At 40.9% G+C, this 21,015-nt stretch overlaps 1 protein-coding gene across 5 annotated transcripts in view; it reads right to left on the reverse strand.

Moving 5' to 3' along the window:
• Positions 1-21,015, reverse strand: part of TENM1 (teneurin transmembrane protein 1) — a 912,904-nt gene that overhangs the window by 347,482 nt on the left and 544,407 nt on the right. For all 5 annotated transcript variants that reach the window (XM_077478732.1, XM_077478724.1, XM_077478714.1 and 2 more), the window contains 2 exons: positions 17,749-17,946; positions 14,808-15,008 (listed from right to left, as the gene is read on the reverse strand). In XM_077478732.1, the coding sequence (XP_077334858.1) occupies positions 14,808-15,008; positions 17,749-17,946 (399 nt within the window). The remainder of the gene's footprint in view (positions 1-14,807; positions 15,009-17,748; positions 17,947-21,015) is intronic.

Raw genomic sequence — 21,015 nt, forward strand, 5'->3', positions numbered from 1 at the left:
CACAGAAGGTATATGCACTTTATATTTTTAAGCTACCCAGTAATATTGCTGCTGCACAATCTAGAAGCTATAGTTCTTTTCTTTTTTTTTTTTTCTTTCTTCTTTGTAATCAAGGGGGAAGGAAGAGCAAAACTGCAAGGACCATTTAAAGCATCTCTATGTATAAATCCTTGTAAGTGTAATTGCCGGTAGAACAGTTGTATGCCATTTAACACAGAGAACAGCTGACCTTTTCTAGGTTAGTGAAAATGAAAACTGCCAGATTACATAGGCCAAGTGTTGCATTCTTCCTTTCGTTTCTATGGTGATTGATCTGATAAATGATAAAATAATGGAGTGCAGGACAATGCTATATTAAGCTTCTCCCTGCTTACAAAAACAACCGACATGCTAGTAAGTTGTTTAGCGCTGCCATTTTAAATGTTGTAATGTATATTTAAAAATAATGTTTTATTTTCGAATTTTGTTTATAACATTTTGGAACACATTTTAAATGTTTTATTTACAATATCTTAAAAAATTTGCCTTAGGCCTCTTGCACATGAACTTAATAATTTACTGATGCTTATATGCAGGCTCTTGCTGGCAAAAGCTGGCAGAAAGACCTTGCTTATGCATGCATATAATTCAAATTCCCCCTTTTATAAATGCTAGTACTGCAATTTATATATATTTTTTTTATGCCTCTGAATGCATTGCTGCATTAAGCCCCATACACACGATCGGACTTTGTACAAACTTTCCCGTGGACTTTTGTACAAAGGGCGTGGTCCACAAGTTTGTATTGCATACACACGATCGGACTTTTTGACAACAAACACGAACGTAGTGACGTCACAACGTACTGACGCCACTTCAAAAGAGGACGTTCAATGACTCCAGCGCCACCTTTGGTCAACTTCTGTATTGTAGTCTGATCTTTTGCATTGGTTCTGAGCATGCGTGTTTGTACCTTGTACAAAAGTCCGATGCTTTTGCATACACACGGTCGGACTTTGCTCCATCGGACTTTTGTTGCCAGAAAGTTTGTCCGTTCGCACAGCCAACAAAAGTCCGATGAAAACAGAAAAAGTTTGTCCGATGGAGCGTACACACAGTCAGATGTTGCTCCAAAACAGCTAATTTGTATGTTTGTTGTCAAAAAGTCTGACCGTGTGTATGGGCCTTTACAGATCTTTATGCAGCTATGTTCATTGTCCCATGGACAACAATGCAACACATGTTCAGATGCATAAAAAACATTGCAACAAATGTGGTGTGTAAAGGCCCGTACACACGATCAGACTTTTTGACAACAAACATGCAAATTAGCTGTTTTGGCGCAACATCCGACCGTGTGTACGCTCCATCGGACAAACTTTTTCGGTTTTCATCTGACTTTTGTTGGCTGTGCGAACGGACAAACTTTCTGGCATCAAAAGTCCGATGGAGCAAAGTCCGATCGTGTGTACAGAAAACCATAGGACTTTTGTACAAAGTACAAACACGCATGCTCAGAACCGATGCAAAAGATCAGACAACAATACAGAAGTTGACCAAAGGTGGTGGTAAAGAGCAGAAAAGCCACGTGATTTGGTGAAAGTTGGCTGAAAAAGTCCTGCTGTGTGTATGCAATACAAGTTCACAGCCGACGCCCTTTGTACAAAAATCCACGGGAAAGTTTGTACAAAGTCTGATCGTGTGTATGAGGCTTAAGATGTGTTAGGGTCCTTCTCGAAGGCTTTTGGCTGCAAATGCCTTTTGACATTAGTTTGAGATTCTTCAGGCATCATTCAGAATCCAGTGCTGTTGCACTTGTCCTTTAGTTGATACCTCACTAATGCTGGACATACACTATACGAAAAATCGCCCGAAATACGGTCATTTAGACAGTTGGTTAGTTTTTTGGGCCAGTTAATGGGCACAAAATCGATAATCGCTGGGACGTTTTTGAGCCGAAAAAAACGAAGGACAAGTTTGGAAATTTTCTGCCGAACGAACGATCAATTGAAATGTGTTTCTCATCTGAATTGTCTGCACTAGGTATATGTAAAAAAAAACAAGCAAAAAATGCATTAATTTATGTCCACTGAACGATTTACATGATGGCGCTGTCGTTTTCACTCACGGTTGAATGTTTGATTTTCGACAATGGGTTTGGCCGATTTTTAGTGTTTGTGTTAGGGACTGACATCGAACTCAGGTCTCCATAATCCCATCTACTTTTTATGAACAGTAAATGGCAGCTAATAAGCCCCGTTTGACCTGCTTTGTGTTGAGCTGCATTTCTTTAGCGGCAGCATGTACTTAGGATTCTTTTAACTGCAGCCAAAGCAGGTCACACTTTTCCAGTCAAACATTGCATTGTTTAGCTGCATGCTTTGAATGGACAACACTGAATTTGACTAAAACACATAGAAACACAGAAACATAGAAGTGTGACAGCAGAAAAAAAATCAAGTGGTCCATTGAGTCTGACTGAGTCCAGACTGTACATATTACATTGCTGCAGTCTCTCCTGATATGTTTTATCTCTCAGACTTTTCACCATTTTTGTGGTCCGTCTCTGGGCCTGTTCTATCTTATCTGGGTGGCAGCCCATGCATTGTGGGCACATGGGCGCTGTCCCTCCCCATCCATGTGCCCGGCCCCTTTTAGAACACCTGTCACATGAATTCCTATGGCGGGGATGGGGGGGTGTTTTTTGAAGCACCTGATTGGAGCCACATGTTTTAATAGGCTTCAAAAATAGGGAGGGCTCAGGGCACAGAGCATTGCATCTGGAGCCCACCCAGTTGTGTTGCAACAGTGAATGAATATTCGCTGTTGCAACACTGATCCTCCTCCCGGACCAATCAGGAAGTGGGCCTGATACCCATCACCTGATTTATTGAAAGGACAGGCTATTGGACGCCTAAGGGAAGGGGAGGAAGCCGTCATGATCTCAGAAGAGAAGAGAACACACTGAGACACTGTCAGATGCCCACTGCAGCCTGATCCCCTGCCCGATGTGCCTGCCGATCCCTGCCACTGTGTGCAGGGAAGGGGTTAACACTAGGTGGCGATCAAGGGGTTAAGTGTGTTGCCCGGGAGGGGTTGTCTACTGTATGGAGGCTGGGCTGACCGGAGGAGGAAAGAGATCGCTGTTCCTAATCACTAGGAACAGCAGATTTCTTCTCTACTCCCCTGACAGAACAGGGATCGGTTTGTTAACACTGACAGATCCCCGTTCTGCCTGTTTCTGGAGCAATCGCGTGTGGCCGGCGGACATTGAGTATGTTGGATCCGCTGGTTGGCTCCCCTGCTTGTGAATGGGCGTGCAGGCGCCCACAAATCACTGTGTATGTGCCCGACGTACAATGATGGTGATTCTTGCAGGGGATCCAACCTACTGCAGTACCCCGTCGGGCGGTCCGTAACTAGTTAATGAGAGAAAATGGTGGACAAAACAGAATACTTTTAGGATTGTCCAGGGTATTCAATTATATATGTCCAGTTCTTGGAAAGGTGTTAGTTTTCTTTTAAAAAAAAATACATTCCCAGAAATGGAAGAGTACTAAAAGGCTTTTATGAGCTGGAACTCAATCGAATTGCAACTTGCTGAGTGTGCATTTATTTATTCACACAGACTAATGCAAACTTGTCAGGTTGTCAAAAGTCTCGCTGTTTTACTTTCCCAACTGCTAATTACAACTTAGCTGTTTTGTAACAATCCTAGAGAACATTGTGCTAACTTCTCAGAACACAAGAAAGGGGAACTTGTATTGTAAGGATTAGTAACGATGTGCCATCTATCATCTGAACAAAGATCTGTCTTGATCATATATTTTACGAAAGATAGTACTTCCTTTTCTGTAACAGATGCCCATGTTTTAGATTCATTGTTTCCTTAACCCAATCATACCATGAAAAATATTAAGTCATACCTTATTTTTCATTATCTTTCAAATGTATATTTTAATTTCACACTGAAAGGTAATCACTAACTGCTTGGGGTTTGCATGTTCCCCCCGCACTTGCATTGGTTTACTCTGTGCTCTCTGGTTTCCTTCCACACTTCAAAGATACGCTGGTAGATTAATTTACTGTAATGCCCTGTACACACGGTCGGACATTCCGAGGACAGAATCCTCCTGATTTTTTCAGACAGATTTTGGCCCAAACTTGTCTTGCATACACACGGTCGCACAAAGTTGTTGGAAAATCCAATCGTTTAGAACGAGGTGACTATAGAGAGGCCAGTAGCCAATAGCTTTCATCTGGTAATTTATTCTGAGCATGTGTGCCACTTCGTGCGTTGGAATTGTCTACACACAATCGGAATTTAAATGATCGGATTTTGTTGTCGGAAATTTTTTCAAACTTTGTGTGTCGGAAATTCCGATGGAAAAAGTCAGATGGAGCCCACACACGATTGGATTTTCCGACAACACAGTCCGATCGCACATTTTCCACCAGAGAGTCCGACCGTGTGTACAGGGCATAAATGTTATGTATGTAAGATAGGAGCCTGAGATTGAGCTCCTTGTGGACAGGGACCGTTGTGAATGAATAGTATGTAAAGCACTGCGCACATTGCCATCACTATATAAATGCTTGTAATAAATAAACAGGCTGGAGCTTTCCTTTTTTTTTTTTCAGTTTGCCTAAAGCTTATATGGTATTTCAACATTTTATTTTTTCAATTTAGCTTAGGCTGCATTCACACCTGAGTGTTTTCAGCTCATAAAACTCTTGTAAAACGCTCATCTCAAAAGTTCAAAATGCCCAACAAGCAAAATTGCTTTAATTTAAATGGCCCCTGTTCACATCAGAGCATTGAAGCAAAACGCCTAAGCTCCAAAAGGTATGTGAGCTTCTTTTAGGGCAGATTACTGGCGTTTTTCTGCTTTTGACCTTTTAACCTATACAAAATCGTGGCAAAAACATGGCAGAAAACTCAGCAAAATCATGGTAAAAACGTGCAACTTTCCACCTGAAAACAATAAACTCAGGTGTGAATGCAGCTTTAGACCCCTTTCACACTTGTGCGACTTGTGACGATCACATGCGATGTCTGTGATATGCAAGTTCAGCAATACAGCTGTATGGCTAAACTAGCATTAAATTTGCAGGAAAAATTTTCCCACACTGAAATCAGATTGCATGGGTATTCTCACCTAACCGATCCGATTCCTGTGCGAGTTCACAGTTTGCACTGCGATCTGTGAACTGATCTGGAGGTGTCATAAACAATGTAATGGAACCCACAGCGGTTCGCAGAAGGCAGTGTGAATTTCCTGCGGAAGAGATGTGATGCTGTAATCACGCTGGTTCCCGCATCACATCAGTGTGAACCTAGGCTCATGCATTAGTGTTCATCAGTGCTGCCTATTAGTGGAAATCAGTGCTGCCAATCAGTGCCAATTATTGCTGCATATCAGTTCCACCAATCAGTGCCCATTAGATCTGCCAATCAGTGCTGCCTATTAGTGCCTATCTGTGTCTCCTATCAGTGCCACCTATCAGTGCCAATCGGTGCTGCCAGTGCCACCTACCAGTGGCAATTAGTGTCACCTATCAGTACCAATCAATGCAAGTTTGGGGTGGATGAATTTAAGTGGCCTGCACAGTCCTGACCTGAATCCGATAGAACACCTTTGGGATGAATTAGAGAGGAGACTGCAAGCCAGGCAAATACAATGGTGGTAGTTGCAAGGTGTTTTTTGTCACATGATAGTACCAGACATATTTATCACCCCATGGCATTTCTGTAAGAAATACATTAAAGTTACATTTAGCACACACAAACACAGTCTTTAACCCAGTTGATGAGTTTGCTTTAAGTAAATAGAACTTGTCAAGTCTTTAAACTCTGCATGCCTGTGAAATGGTGAAAAACTTCAGTACCCAAAATTGTTCATAGGCAACACTATGACAGGCTATCAGTTTAGAGCTATCCATGAATGAAGGCCTCAAAATGATTGCTCTCACTCGCTGAGCACATAACCTAGACGTAATGAAAGGCTTGACTCCTCTTGGTCCATGCACTGAAGGGGAGATTAATGAAAGGATTGCTGATCTTCCTCTATGCTATTTGCTGATCCCAGGCCTGTCTTAAACACACAGTGACAGCAGAGCATGGCATACATAGCAGGGGTAGTTAGATGGAGGGGGGGTGGAAGTGACTTTTCAGCTGCCTAAATCACTTCCAATAGAAAGTCAGCTTGACAGATGTAAACACGCTTCTATAGCAGCCCGGGAGAGTGTTTAATAGCCTGTGCTACTGCTGATGTATACCTTGTATCAGTGAAAGCAAAATAGTTATTTGCTGTTTGTGTCCCTGTTTCGAAATCCATCTTCCTATTTGTTTTGGTACAAAATATACATATTCTGCACTTACCCAAACTATGTGTAACAAAATAAACTAAGTGTGATATGACCAGTGCTGCTACTTATGTAAGTCTGAATACATAACTAACTGTACATACAAAATATAAGTATGAAACCTTATTGTCATATATCTATAAATCACAATTAATTATCAAACAATAAACGTGAAAAATTCAAGGTAAAAATCAAGCTAAGCTTATCCAGTCCACAGTGAAAAAAGAAAATAGAGTCCAACAATTTGTGCTCAGTTGGTGAAGAGTGATTCATATAAGAGTGCTTCAGCAAAGTGCCTTTCCCACATAAACACATGTCTCTTACCAGAAGGATTGGATCTCAGATTATAGAGATCAAACTCGCTCCTACAGCTTCCAGCCACCAGAGATTTTCCACTCATCAGCTCCTTTAAGGACGTGTCCTTTGTGCAAGGTTACTGCTTCACTTATTACAATGTATCTTGTGAGTCCACTGGTTCCATATAAAACATGGTGCTGTAGGTTCTCTCACACATAGAGGGTAATAGAAGGAAGTGGCTTCCTGGTACAGTACAGTTTCACTTACATGACATTTTCTTAGTGATTGTAAAGTCTATTTTTTTTGTAGGGAAATAACAAACATGTTATACTTACCTGCTCTGTGCAGTGGTTTTGCACGAAGCAGCCCCGATCCTCCTCTTTGTGGGTCCCTCTTGGGTGCTCCTGGCCCTTCCCTCCTATCAAATGCCCCCACAGCAAGCAGTGCTGAGTCGCAGCTCCGTGTGTCCATTTAGCGGTTCTGCCCCACCCTCTCTCTCTCCTGATTGGCTAACTGTCTTTGATTGACAGAAGTAGGAGCCAATGTCTCAGCCAATCAGGAGGGAGAGTCCCAGACTGCCAAGGCACTCGTGCACATTGCTGGATACAGATGGGGCCCAGGTAAGTATTAGGGGGGCTGCTGCTGTGGTTTTTTTATCTTAATGTATGAAATGCATTTCTGCCTTTACAACCACTTTAAAGGAGCTGATGAGTGGAAAATCTCTTGTGGCTGGAACCTGTAGGAGCGAGTTTAATCTCTATAATCTGAGATCCAATCCTTCTGGTAAGAGGCGCGTGTTTATGTGGGGAAGGCCCTTTGCTGAAGCACTCTTATGTAAATCACTCTTCACCAACTGAGCATAAATTGTTGGACTCTTTTTTTTTTTACTTTTTTCACTGTGGACTGGATAAGCTAGATAGACTGATTTTGATTTAGAATTTTTGTTTTGGTAACCATTTTCACAGAGACAGAAGCATTTTTGAATTGTCATCAGAGCAATAGGTAAGAGAACAACCTCCAATGGGGTACCTATTCTTTTATTTTTTTCAAATATAAATTTTATTGAAAATTGAATAGACAAGGGATACAGAAAAGTACAGTACAACAATGGTCAAACATGTTTTTCCAGCCTATACGTGGGTCTTCAATAAAGATGCACATTCAGTCCCTGGAAGGGATAGTATAACATCTGTCAGCCAGAGTAAAAAACAAGGTAAGTCCTTGTATACATATATAATCTAGGTCGTAAGTCAAACCGTATCCTTTATATAGTTGTTTAGATCTGTATATTCTTAGTAAAGGATGGTGTCGTCCATCTGGCTACTAACTGCTCTGTGGCTTTAGAGCACTGAAGGGCATAGGAAGACCCTTTGAAGATAAAACCCTTAGTTGAGGAAAAAAAAAGGGGGTGCAGTATAGAGAAGGTAGGGGGGAAATGGGTAGGGAGTGGGTATCTGTTCAACATGAGTGCAATGGACATGACAGGGGAGTTGCCATGTCACTGTACTATATCGGTGTTGAATTCAAGAGTTCAGTAAAGTTTGTCCTTCGTCAGAGAAAATAAACATATTCCACAATGACCAGGTTTTGGAGTGTTTGTCTTGTTTGTGCTGGGCTTTGAGCACCAAGTCTTCCATTGATTTAATATCTTCTACCTTGCGCAACCACAATCCCACTGATGGAGGCACATTTTGCTTCCATGTAGCTGGGATACACGACTTTGCAGCATTAAGCAAATGCCTGATCACGGATTTCTTGTACAACCGTGCATTGAGTGTGCTTGTTTGAAATATAGAGAAGGTATTCTGATCGGCAGTGCTTGGAACAAATACAGGAACCGCGGTTGCGTGCAGCAGAAAGAACCCGGGGTCCCTCTGAATAATGCGATCTGTCAGCTTTTGAATGACTTTTTCAACTGTCGTCCAAAAATGTTGTAATAATGGGCAAGTCCAGAATATATGTAGAAGTGTCCCTTTGTCTGTCTGACACCTCCAGCATCTATCTGAAGTATTGGGGAAGAATCTATGTAGTAACTGAGGTGTATAGTACCACCTAGTTAAGATTTTATAGCTTGTCTCCTGAATTTTCGTGCAGATAAATGACTTCGGGGAGAATATTTGGTATTTGTATGGCTGTGAAAGTACATCGTAAGTAATTTCCCCAAATCTGCATGAAAAGTAGACCAGGTTGTTCTGCTGGGGTATTGAGCAATGTATATGTTTTGGAAAGTACCCGGGGTAATGTACCTTCTTCTCTACAATATTCCTCTAGAGGAGTCAGGTCACGTTTAAAAAGTGTAGGGTCTGGAATTGAGTGGATGAAGTGGTGTAGATGGATCACTTTCCAAAATGGTAGCTGGAAACCCCCAGTGTCGCTTGTCAGTGATTAGACCGAGGCCCAGTGTTCTCCTTCTACGTAATGTAGAGCGCAATCTTTACCCTCATTCCCTAATGTGTCGTACTCCAATCGATCCAGGCCTGGTGCAAACGTTGGATTGCCCAGGATAGGAAACAGAGGGGACTTTTTAGAGGTCAAGGGTGTGGACTTTATTATCAATGAGCCTATATATAGTGTGGCGCCTATGATCGGGTGTTTTGTCATGTCTGGTGGGAGTCTTTCATAGCCCCAGACTGCCCCTTTCAATGGGACCCCTGCCTGGGTGCGCTCTAATTGGACCATAATTTGGTTTGTTTGTGTCTGTTCCAATCAATAATCCTCCCTAGGTGTACTGCTTGGTGGTAGTGTTTCACGTCTGGAAGGGCTAGACCCCCTTGATGTTCCGGTAATGTCAGGTAACGTCTACGTAGTCGAGGTTTGAGTGTGACCAAATACATTTTATAAACATTGAGTGTACTTGTTTGAAATATAGAGAAGGTATTCTGATCGGCAGTGCCTGGAACAAATACAGGAATTTCAGGAGGATGCACATTTTAAGAAGGTTGCACCTCCCGAACCATGAGTGCAGGCCTTTTTCCCATTCCTCAAGCAGTCCCTTTACCTTGGACAGCATTGGTGGAAAGTTCAAATCAAATGTGCGTTTCAAATCTCTAGGAATATTGGTTCCTAAATATGTGAAGTGACTGTCAGACCATTTAAAATTAAATTTAGACTGCAGGGGGATCAATTTTTCGACTGGTATATTAATGTCCATTGCTGTGGATTTGTCAAAGTTAATTTTTAGGTTAGACAGCTTCCCATACCTCTGGAATTCTTTAATTAGATTTGGAAGAGAAATGACCGGGTTTGTCAGGGAAAACAAAAGTTTGTCAGCATATGCAGAAATTTTATACTGAGTTTGATAAATGGTGATTCCTGAAATATCCAGGTTTTGCCGTATCGTGCATAAGAAGCGTTCCAGTACCAAGGCATAGAGGAGCGGTGATAAAGGGCAACCCTGTCTGGTCCCATTGGAAATGGAAAAAGGGTCAGAGAGGACTCCGTTGGCTTTGACTTGGGCTGTAGGTATAGAATATATGTTTGAGATCCAGTTAAGCATGTGCCTGCCAAGTCCGATGTGTTTAAAGACTGATTTCATAAATTCCCAGCTAACCCAGTCGAAGGCCTTTTCGCCGTCTGTACTGAGAAAAACACATGCTGTCTTAGTCACTGAGGCCCTGTGTATTAGGTTAAGCCCCTTAGTGGTGTTGTCCCTAGCCTCTCTTGTGGGGACAAAACCCACCTGATCCAAATGTATCAAGTCTGTCATATGTCGGGATAGTCTGTTGGCTAGTACCTTAGTAAGGAGTTTGATATCTATTTTTAGTAGTGGTATGGGCCTATAGCTGCCGCAGACCGACGGATCTTTTCCTTCTTTGGGTATGAGGGAAATGTGGGCACTTAGCGTGTCTCTCTGAAGTCGACCACCATTTGGGGGTACCTATTCTTATACCAACTCTCTAAGATGGTAATTCTGTTAACTTTGGAGATATCTCTTGTTTCCTGCTTTGTTTCAAGGATAAAAAGTGAAAAGAACTCTCTCCAGCTGGACAAAGACTAAAATGAAAGGAAAAACATTTTGGCTTTACATTATTATTATGCTACATTTTGGTTTGCAATTTGTGTTGTTTTTCTGGTTCTTAATTTGTCTCCTCGTTTTGATTCCTGTGTTCCTTGTTCTGCACCATATCTTTCTTTGCCATATGCTTGTGTTACAGTTCTAGCTGAACGATGTTTGCCCTCACACCAGTTTGATTACCAACTACACTTGTGCCTATCTAACTTCTGTACTTTGGTCTTCTGTCTGCAGATCAGCAGCTGTAAAAACTGAGCCTCATAATATGGGATAATTACACAGCTTACTATAGCTTATTACACATACTAACTACAAAATGTTGCTTGTGTCATTGCCTACAATAAATTGTGGCTGTTAAACTGCAGTGGCATATGATTAAAGCCCAGCTTCTGACAAAACTGTGTGTCCCCATTGAGCAGATTATCTCACTCTTCACCTGGAAAAGAAGTGAGAGCAAATCTCCCCAGTAGGTTATGACCCTTTCCAGCTGAAATTTCCAATAGTTGTACTGCTGCCCCTTTCTTTTGTCTATTCCTGTCTGATACACTTCAAAGATATAAAACATCAGAAAAAAATTCCCCAAATGGGCACACAGCCACCAATTAACCACTTAAGGACCAGCCACCTCAGTTATACTGCAGCAGGTTGGCTCCCCTGGTACCGCTTTAGGAGCTCTTAGGTGAATGTGTGCCAGCAGTGCGACGACGGAGCAATACATGTGGCCGGCGGAGGATAGACAGATCTGATTCTCCTAAAGATTAGAAACAGTGATTGGTCTCCTCCTCCAGGTGGTCTCATTCCCCCACAGTTAGAACACACATGAGGGAATACATTTAACCCCTTGATTGCCCCCTAGTGTTAAACCTTCCCTGCCAGTGACATTTATACATTAATCAGTTGCTATTTTTAGCTATGATCGCTGTATAACTGTCAATGGTCCCAAAAAATGTCAAAAGTGTCTGATCTGTCTGCCGCAATGTCGTAGTCCTGCTAAAAATTGTTAATTACCACCATTACTAGTAAAAAAATAATAATAATAAAAATGGCATAAATATATCCCCTATTTTGTAGACGCTATAACTTTTGCGCAAACCAATCATTATATGCTTATTTTGATTTTGTTTACCAAAAATATGTAGAAGAATATATATCATCCTAAACTGATGAAGAATTTTTTTTTAATTTTGAGATATTTATTATAGCAAAAAGTAAAATAAAATATATATTTTTCTTTTTGTTTATAGCGCAAAAAAAAAACTGCAGAGTTGACCGAATACCACCAAAAGAAAGCTCTATTTGTGGGAAAAAAAGGATGTAAATTTTGTTTGGGTACAACGTTGCACGACAGAAAATGACCTGGTCATTAAGGGAGTAAATCTGTACCATTTCTCACATTTTGTAAAGCTAAAAAAGGTGCTCATTAAAAAGGTTTTAAGCACATGACTTTTAAACCAAACTCCCTTTTATTAGATTTCACTATGCACTGCAAACAAATAAATACATGAAACACAATTTTTGTAGTGCAGAATTTATGTCTCACTTGTTGGATTTGCAATTTAGTTATAACAAAAAATGAAAAATACCGTATTTATTGGCGTATAACGTGCACTTTTTTTCCCCCTAAAAGCAGGAGGAAAACGGGGGTGCGCGTTATACGCCGACCCCCCGCTGTTTCTGTCCCCTTCTGTCGCTCTCTGCGGCTTCTATGTATTTTTGTCTATCTTCGGCCATTCTCGGCTATCTTTGGCCGTTCTCGGCGGCTTTTGGAAAGCCGAAAGCCGCCGAGAACGACCGAGTGTGGCTGAAAATAGCAGAGAACAGCCGCAAATAGGCGAGAACGGCCAAAAATAGCCAAGAACAGCCGATTGTGGCCGAAAATACCCGAAGGCCAGCAAGAACGGCCGAGAACCCCCGATACACAGGACATCCGCTATGTATCTCGACAGCGCCATTTATAAACGGCAAACACACTAACGAGGCTGCAAATGACTGACAGGGCTGCATTAGAAGTCTGCAAATGACTGACAAGGCTGCAATTGACACTGACAAGGCTGCAATTGACACTGACAAGGCTGCAATTGACACTGATAAGGCTGCATTGATGGGCATTTAAATGTAAGTTTTTTTCCTTAAACTTTCCTCCTAAAAGTTTTTTCTTTTAAATTCCCTCTTGGGGTGCGCGTTATACGTCGGCGCGTGTTATACGCCGATAAATACGGTAAACAATTAAAGGGACAACTACTGTTGTCTATTGATAAAGAGGTCAGACAAAAAGAAAAAATGGAAATAAGGTAGAGATGATCATTATGTGTTATGTATGAATATATGTTAGACAGGCTCATTCAAACATATAGTAAGATATATATATAAGAACAGCAAAGCATGTGCCTTAAGTTTTGACATATTTTTGGTATACATGTTTTACAGAAAATCTCAGTTTTTCAGAAATGAAACACTCATTATCACTAATTTAAAACTTGTAAAAACAAAAGTAAATGGTCTATTTAGACACACATAACTGCATAATAAAATATAACATAATAATAGATGCAAAGTAAATGGCACACAGTACAACACATTGTACATTTGTGATAATACATTGCTGTGGAAGGACCTTATAGAGAGTAAAAGTAAAGCATGCATTAGTTATCAGTGACTGATTTATTTTTATTGTTTTATTTTCCATCTGCTAAATGGTCTGTGGCTCACTAGACACCACACGCTGAGGGGGTCAGCCCTAGTACCCTCTTTTGAGACTCATCACAAATTAAAGATCCAGGACATTCAGTGGCCATGTAGGACATAAGATGTGTTTCAGATTTCTGGACCTGCCTGCTGCAAACCTCCATTTAGACATATCCAGAAAAGATCTTATATTAGTGTCCAGGAGCCAATTTCAGTGGGATGCCCCAACTACCTCAATGAGCTTTTTGTTTTGCATTTCTGCTTGATGATGCTAACAAATTAATTGGGTCTGTATATTACAGTATAACGTTATTAAATAAATAGTCATGTTAACCAGTTCCCGACCGGCACACGACGATGTACGTCGGCAGAATGGCATGGGCAGGCATATTGGCGTACAGGTACGTCCATTTTTATATGCCGCCCTGCCATCATGTGTGTGCCGGCGGTGGCGCGCTCGCGTGTCGGTTGGGACCCCCGTGAGTTCGGTCGCGGGTCCCGCAGACTCAATCGCCGCTGGGATACCCACAATCGTCTCACGGGGCTGCTGAACGAGGAGATGCCATTGTAAACAGCATCTCCCCGTTCTGCCTAGCAACAAGTGACGCTGATCTCTGCTCCATGTGATTGGAGCAGAGATCAGTGTTCACTAACAAAAATCTCAGCCCCCCACACTTAGTAACACGCCCCTAGGAACACTTAACCCCTACACTGACACCCCCTGGTTAACCCCTTCACTGCCAGTGTCATTTACAGAGGAATCACTGCATTTGTATAGCACTGATTGCTGTATAAATGACAATGGTCCCAAAAATGATGTCAAAAAGGTCCGATGTGTCCGCCATAATGTCGCAGTCACAATAAAAATTGCTGATCTCCACCATTACTAGTAATAAAATATATTAATAAAAATGTCATAAAACTATCCCCTATTTTGAAAACGCTATAACTTTTGCGCAAACCAATCAATAATCGCTTATTGCGTTTTTTTTAACCAAAAATATGTAGAAGAATACGTATCGGCCTAAACTGAGGAAAAAAAAGGTTGTTTTATGTATTATTGGGGATATTTATTATAACAAAAAGTAAAAAATAATGCATTTTTTTTCAAAATTATCGCTCTATTTTTGTTTATAGCGCAAAAAATAAAAAACGCAGGGGTGATCAAATACCTCCAAAAGAAAGCTCTATTTGTGGGAAAAAAAGGATGTCAATTTTGTTTGGGAGCCACGTCGCATGGCTGCGCAATTGTCAGTTATAGCGACGCAGTGCCGAATCGCAAAAAGTGGTCTGATCTTAAGCCAGCAAAATGGTCCGGTCTGAAAGTGGTTAAAGCAATATAATCACATTGTCCAAATATAGCTATCTATAAATAAGAGGCTTGGTATTGTGTCTAATTAGGTGGTTTAATTATAAAATATATTAGTAAATTATAATAAATTATAAATATAGTCAGTAGCGTGCTTACCTGTAGAACAGTCTGCTCCGGTCCACTGTGGCTCACAGCTGCAGACACCACTGTCCATCAGGAATGTCCCATGACCCGAACACTGTTCCTGGCACAAGGCCAAGGCATTCTCACAGTTCACACCTCCCCAGCCTGCAGAGCAGTGGCATTCTCCTTGTACACATACACCATGGTCAGAACATGTCGGGTCCAGACAATTCTCTATAGCATGCAAAAAGACAACATTTGTTTAAACAGTATTACTAACTGCTTTTAAATTCAAAATTGTAATATTAAAATTCATCTTTTTGATGAATGCAATATAGGCATTGTAATAGGATAAACTTTCGAGAATTATTTTTTTGCCTGCATTTATTATTATATTTATTATTATAGCATTGTGCTCAAGATTGCCATGTCTGTGTAAATTAAACACTGATATAAGAAAAGTTCAAAGGTAGACAATCATTCTATAGACAGCTATAATAAAAAGTAAACTATAGACTTTTATTTAACTGACACATTTGATACTACAAGAAGTGTCCAAAGTGTAAAATAGGTCATAAAACCCTAACAACCTTGAAAAAATATACTGCCTTGCATTACTGTACCAACATTCTCAAAAAGGTGGAGAAAGGACTGTTTTTTTTTTAATTAATAAGATATATATATATATATATATATATATATATATATATATATATATATATATATATATATATATATACACACAGAGAATCTTAGAAAAGTGAGTACACCCCTCACATTTATTGTAAATATTTTATTACTGTATATCTTTTCATGTGACAACACTGAAGAAGTGACACTTTGCTACAATATAAAGTAGTAAGTGTACAGCTTGTATAACAGTGTAAATTTGCTGTCCACTCAAAATAACTCAACACACAGCCATTAATGTCTAAACCGCTGGCAACAAAAGTGAGTACACCCTTAGGTGAAAATGTCCAAATTGGGACAAATTAGCCATTTTCCCTTCTCTGTGTCATGTGACTCGTTAGTGTAACAAGGTCAAAGGTGTGAATGGGGAGCAGGTGTGTTAAATTTGGTGTTATCGCTTTCACTTTCTCATACTGGTCACTGGAAGCTTAACATGGCACCTCATGCCAAAGAACTCTGAAGAGCTGAAAATTGTTGCTCTACATAAAGATGGCCTAGGCTATAAGAAGATTGGCAAGACCCTGAAACTGAGCTGCAGCATGGTGGCCAAGACCATACAGCAGTTTAACAGGACAGGTTCCACTCAGAACAGGCCTCGCCATGGTAGACCAAAGAAGTTAAGTGCACGTGCTCAGCGTCATATCCAGTGGTTGCCTTTGGGAAATAGATGTATTAGTGCTGCCAGCATTGCGGCAGAGTTTAAAGAGGTGGGGGGTCAGTGCTCTGATCATTACGCCGCACACTGCATCAAATTGGTCTGCATTGTTGTTATCCTCTTATAAAGATGGTGTACAAGAAAGCCTGCAAACAGTTTACTGAAGACAAACAGACTAGGGACATGGATTACTGAAACCATGTCCTGTGGTCTGATGAGACCAAGATAAACATGTTTGGTTCAGATGGTGTCAAGCATGTATGTGGCAGCAATCAGATGAGGAGTAGAAAGCCAAGTGTGGCTTGCCTACAGTCAAGCATGGTGGTGGGAGTGTCATGGTCTGGGGCTGCATGAGTGCTGCCGGCATTGAGGAGCTACAGTTTATTTAGGGAACTATGAATGCCAACATGTACTATGACATACTGAAGGAGAGCACGATTCCCTTCCTTTGCAAACTGGGCCACAGGGCAGTATTTCAACATGATAATGACCCCAAACATACTTCCAAAACGACCACTGCCTTGCTAAAGAAGCTGAGAGTAAAGGTGATGGACTGGCCAAGCATGTCTCTAGACTTAAACCCTATTGAGCATCTGTTGGGCATCCTCAAATGGAAGGCGGTAGAGCTCATAGTAACATCCACCAGCTTTGTGATGTCGTCATGGAGGAGTGGACTAGGACTCCAGTGAAAACCTGTGAAGCTCTGATGAACTCCATGCCCAAGAGGGTTAAGGCAGTGCTGGAAAATAATGGTGGCCACACAAAATATTGACACTTTGGGCCCAATTTGGAAATTTGCATATAGGGGTGTACTCACTTTTGTTGCCAGCGGTTTAGACATTAATGGCTGTGTGTTGAGTTATTTTGAGGGGACAGCAAATTTACACTGTTATACAAGCTGTACACTCACTACTACATTTACTACATTGTAGTAAAGTGTCATTTCTTCAGTGTTGTCACATGAAAAGATAGAATAAAATATTGACAAAAATGTGAGGGGTGTACTCATTTTTGTGAGATACGCTTGACACCATCTGAACCAAACATGTTTCTCTTGGTCTCATCAGACCACAGGACATGGTTTCAGTAATATAAAATTTGGATCTTACTATACAGAATAAAAGTATCCCTTTGGATACATACTCGTTGCTATAATCACTCTAAATTGGTGAATTGAGCCTGCCAGTAATGTCCTGATTAATGTCTAGGGATAATCACAGTAAGCAGGAATTTTATTTTAGCTTTCTCAGAAAACAAAAGATTGTGGAGTATAAAAAATAGCTGAACGCCACGCATCTTTTTTCCTTTCAATTCAAGTTTGTAGTCAGACACCTCCCACCTGGAGGGAAGTGTCCTCCTCCATGAACAATAAAGCTTTTTGAACTGAAAGCAATCAGAAGTCCAGGCGAGCGTGGTTATTTTATGTACTTTATACACACTTTAATGCACTGGTAACAAAAATCTGCAGGTCTCTTTTGGAGGGATATCATTTTGGGAAAACAAAAGATTGTACATGCATCTGTAGGAGAAGTGGAGTGTCCAGATTTAACGCTGACTTAATGCTGCATTTGTACTATTTTCACTACCTGTACATATAGAAGAAAATATAAATACAATTTCAGAACAAACCTTCTTCACATATTTCTCCTTTGTATCCCGGGCCACAAATACAGACCCCCATGATGCATGCGCCATGGCCACCAGAGCAGGTGGGGTCAATACACTGCTCCTCTGGGACATCGCACTCCGCGCCTTTCCACCCAGTCCTGCACATGCAGTGACCTTTTTCATATTCACCATTGCCACTGCATAAAACAGGGCACGAATCTGCAAAGATCAATAAAGAAACACAAGGCTGAAAAAGCAATTGTATGGATTTTCTCAGGTATTTTTTCATTTAAGGGGTTTTTGATTGCGGCCAGATATTCCATTAAAAGCTAAGGCAGCCAATTACATCATGGTGGATGGAATGCCACACTTCCTGGCAACATCTGTTTGACTGTCCTAGCTGACACACAACGATAATTAAACATTAAGAAGAAGATTCTCTGCCATACTCTATGGAAAGTCACCATTTCTTTGTATCGTTCAGAATTTCTGCACCTGTAAAGTTTTTTGGCACATTGGTTGTAAAATGGAGATACTTAAAATTGAGATGCTTATACCCTTATTTATAACCCTTGACTTGAAATGTATTTATACCCCTTGAAATTTTCCACATTTTGTCAAGTTACAACCAAAAATGTAAATGCATTTAATTGGGATTTGATGTGATAGACTAACACAAAGTGGCACATAATTGTGAAGTGGATGGGAAATGATAAATGGTGTTCGAATTTTTTTTTACAAATAAATGTTTGAAAAGTGTAGTGTGCATTTGTATTCAGCTCCCCCCTGAGTCAATACTTTGTAGAATCACCTTTCTCTGCAATTACAGCTGCATGCCTTTTTGGGGATGTCTCTGCCAGCTTTGCACATCTAGAAAGTGAAATTTGTGCCCATTTTTCTTTGCAAAATAGCTCAGAAAACAAGTGTAAAACACATGAAAATGCATGAAAACTGCATGCAAAAATGCATAAAAAAGGGTCAAAAACCACAAAATGCACTGTAAAAACATGCCTGAAAAATGCATCAAGCACAGACACATAGATGTAAACCTAGACTGAAGCCACGTTCCTAATACACTCTGCACAGTGGGGGTTATTTACAAAAACTGATTGGTACAAGATCTGGTGCAGCTCTGCATGAACACCAATCAGCTTCCAGGTTTTATTGTCAAAGCTTAATTGAACAAGCTGAAGTTCGAAGCTGATTGGCTGCAATGCACAGCTGCATTAGATTCTGAGTGCTCCAATCTTAGTAAATCTCCCCCAGTTATGCCACGTACACACGATCGGAATTCCGGCCAGAAAAAGACAGATGAGAGCTTTTCATCGGAAAATGTGACCGTGTGTATGCTCCATCAGAATTTAGCTGTCCGAATTTCTGCCAGCCAAAAATTGATAGCATGTTCTCAATTTTCCCGATGGAAAAACTCTCTTACGGTAATTCCGATCGTGTGTATGTAATTCCGACACAAAAATCACACATGCTCAGATTCAACTACGAGACAGAAGCTATTGGCTACTGGCTATTGAACGTCCTTTTTCTAGTCCCGACGTACGTGTTGTAGGTCATCGCGTTATAAACAATTGGAATTTGATGTGACCGTGTGAAGGCAAGACAGCTTGAGCGGAATTCCGTCGGAATTCCGTCGGGAAAACCATCAGAGCTTTTTCCGACAAGAATTCTGATCGTGTGTACGCGGCATAAGAGTATCTTTATTTTTTCCAGACACTGGAATTCAGACCCCAGTAACATAGCAAACCTTTTATGGAGAGGGCACAGAAGAAGATTCCTTAGTTATAAAGCTAATGGCAGACATCCTTTGATGTCTGCTTTAAAGCAATATTTATTTACATTTTTTAAGTAGAACATAGGTACACTTTAAAGCAACATTGGGGTTTTAATATCATTGGAAAAGCCAAAGGCCGCGTACACACGGGCGGATTGTATGGCCTACCTAGTCCGTCATACAATCCGACGGACAGTCCGTCATACTTTCGAATGAACGGACTTGACCACACACGGATGCACAAACAGTCCGTCGAAAGCTTGCGCGATGACGTGTACAGCACGTACGACAGGACTAGAAATAGGAAGTCCAATACACAGCAATGCAACCTTCCGCCGTGTAAATCCTTTCTGAGCATGCGCCATTCTTAGTCCGTCGAACTAGCCTACTCATGAGCGGATTGTCCGCTGAAACCAAAGTATGACGGACAGTATTACGGAAATTCCGAAATACTTAGTACGCCAGACTGCACGCTGAAAAAGTCAGCTGAAGCCCACACACGAGCGGACTGTCCACTGAAATGTGTTTCGGCGGACTAAGTAGGCCATACAATCCGCCCGTGTGTACGCGGCTATATTCTTTCGGAATGGACAAAACTTTGTCAGATATTATCAAACGAGATCAGCAAAAGTGCACGCCCAATTATATTACCTGGACTTCTAATTTATCTATCTAGATATTGGGAATACACGCTGTAAATAAAACACAAGGCTCTGACAGCTGCTAGCTGCCAGCTACCTAAGATAACACTTCACAATTAAAGTAATTAGTAAGCTGTAAATTCTGTGCACATTTTAAGAGCAATTAACCTAACTGATTTTCTTCTTACTACACTGAATGTTCTCTTTTAACCTCTGACATAGTAGTTATCTACACAGTAAAAGTGAAAAAAAAATATTTTCATTTTTACCGCAGAATTCTAGTCTCAGTTTAATGGCTTCTTTATATTAGTAAATAAATCATCACCTATTGATGCTTGGATGAGCTGAATTAACCTGTGCTGTCACTATCCACAGTGAAAATTACTTCATTGCTCTTAAATACAATGCCAAATGAATTGTGGTAGACCACATAGTTATTATTCTTACAGGGAGAAAGAGCTCATGGAAGATGCTAAGTGATCAGAGGAAGTCAATAGTAAAGTACATTTTAAAATCTAAATGACAGTGTTCTTTGTGAATGTCTATCTCTTGAATCCCTTTAGTGAGACTTCCAGAATCTTAAAAGTGAAATATGGAACACCCTACAGCGTATAATTAAATTGATCCCTAAAAGTCAACCTGTGATTATTTTGGTTGTTGTGTTTTAAAACAAAGGGCAACTAATACTCTAAATCCAGACTTCACCCATACTGCATTTGTTAGGCCCCTTTCACACGGGGCCGATCAGTAATGATCCGCCCCGTGATGATCCGCTCACTCAGCAGGGATCGCTCCGTTTGTCCCCGCTGAGCCGGTGTGCCGGGACCGCCCTGTCAGCTCTCCGCTCTCCTCTATGGGGAT

Source organism: Lithobates pipiens, unplaced genomic scaffold (genome assembly GCF_037356315.1).
Source record: "Lithobates pipiens isolate NorthernLeopardFrog02 unplaced genomic scaffold, aLitPip1_a1.2 Scaffold_1, whole genome shotgun sequence".
Taxonomy (NCBI): Eukaryota; Metazoa; Chordata; class Amphibia; order Anura; family Ranidae; genus Lithobates; species Lithobates pipiens.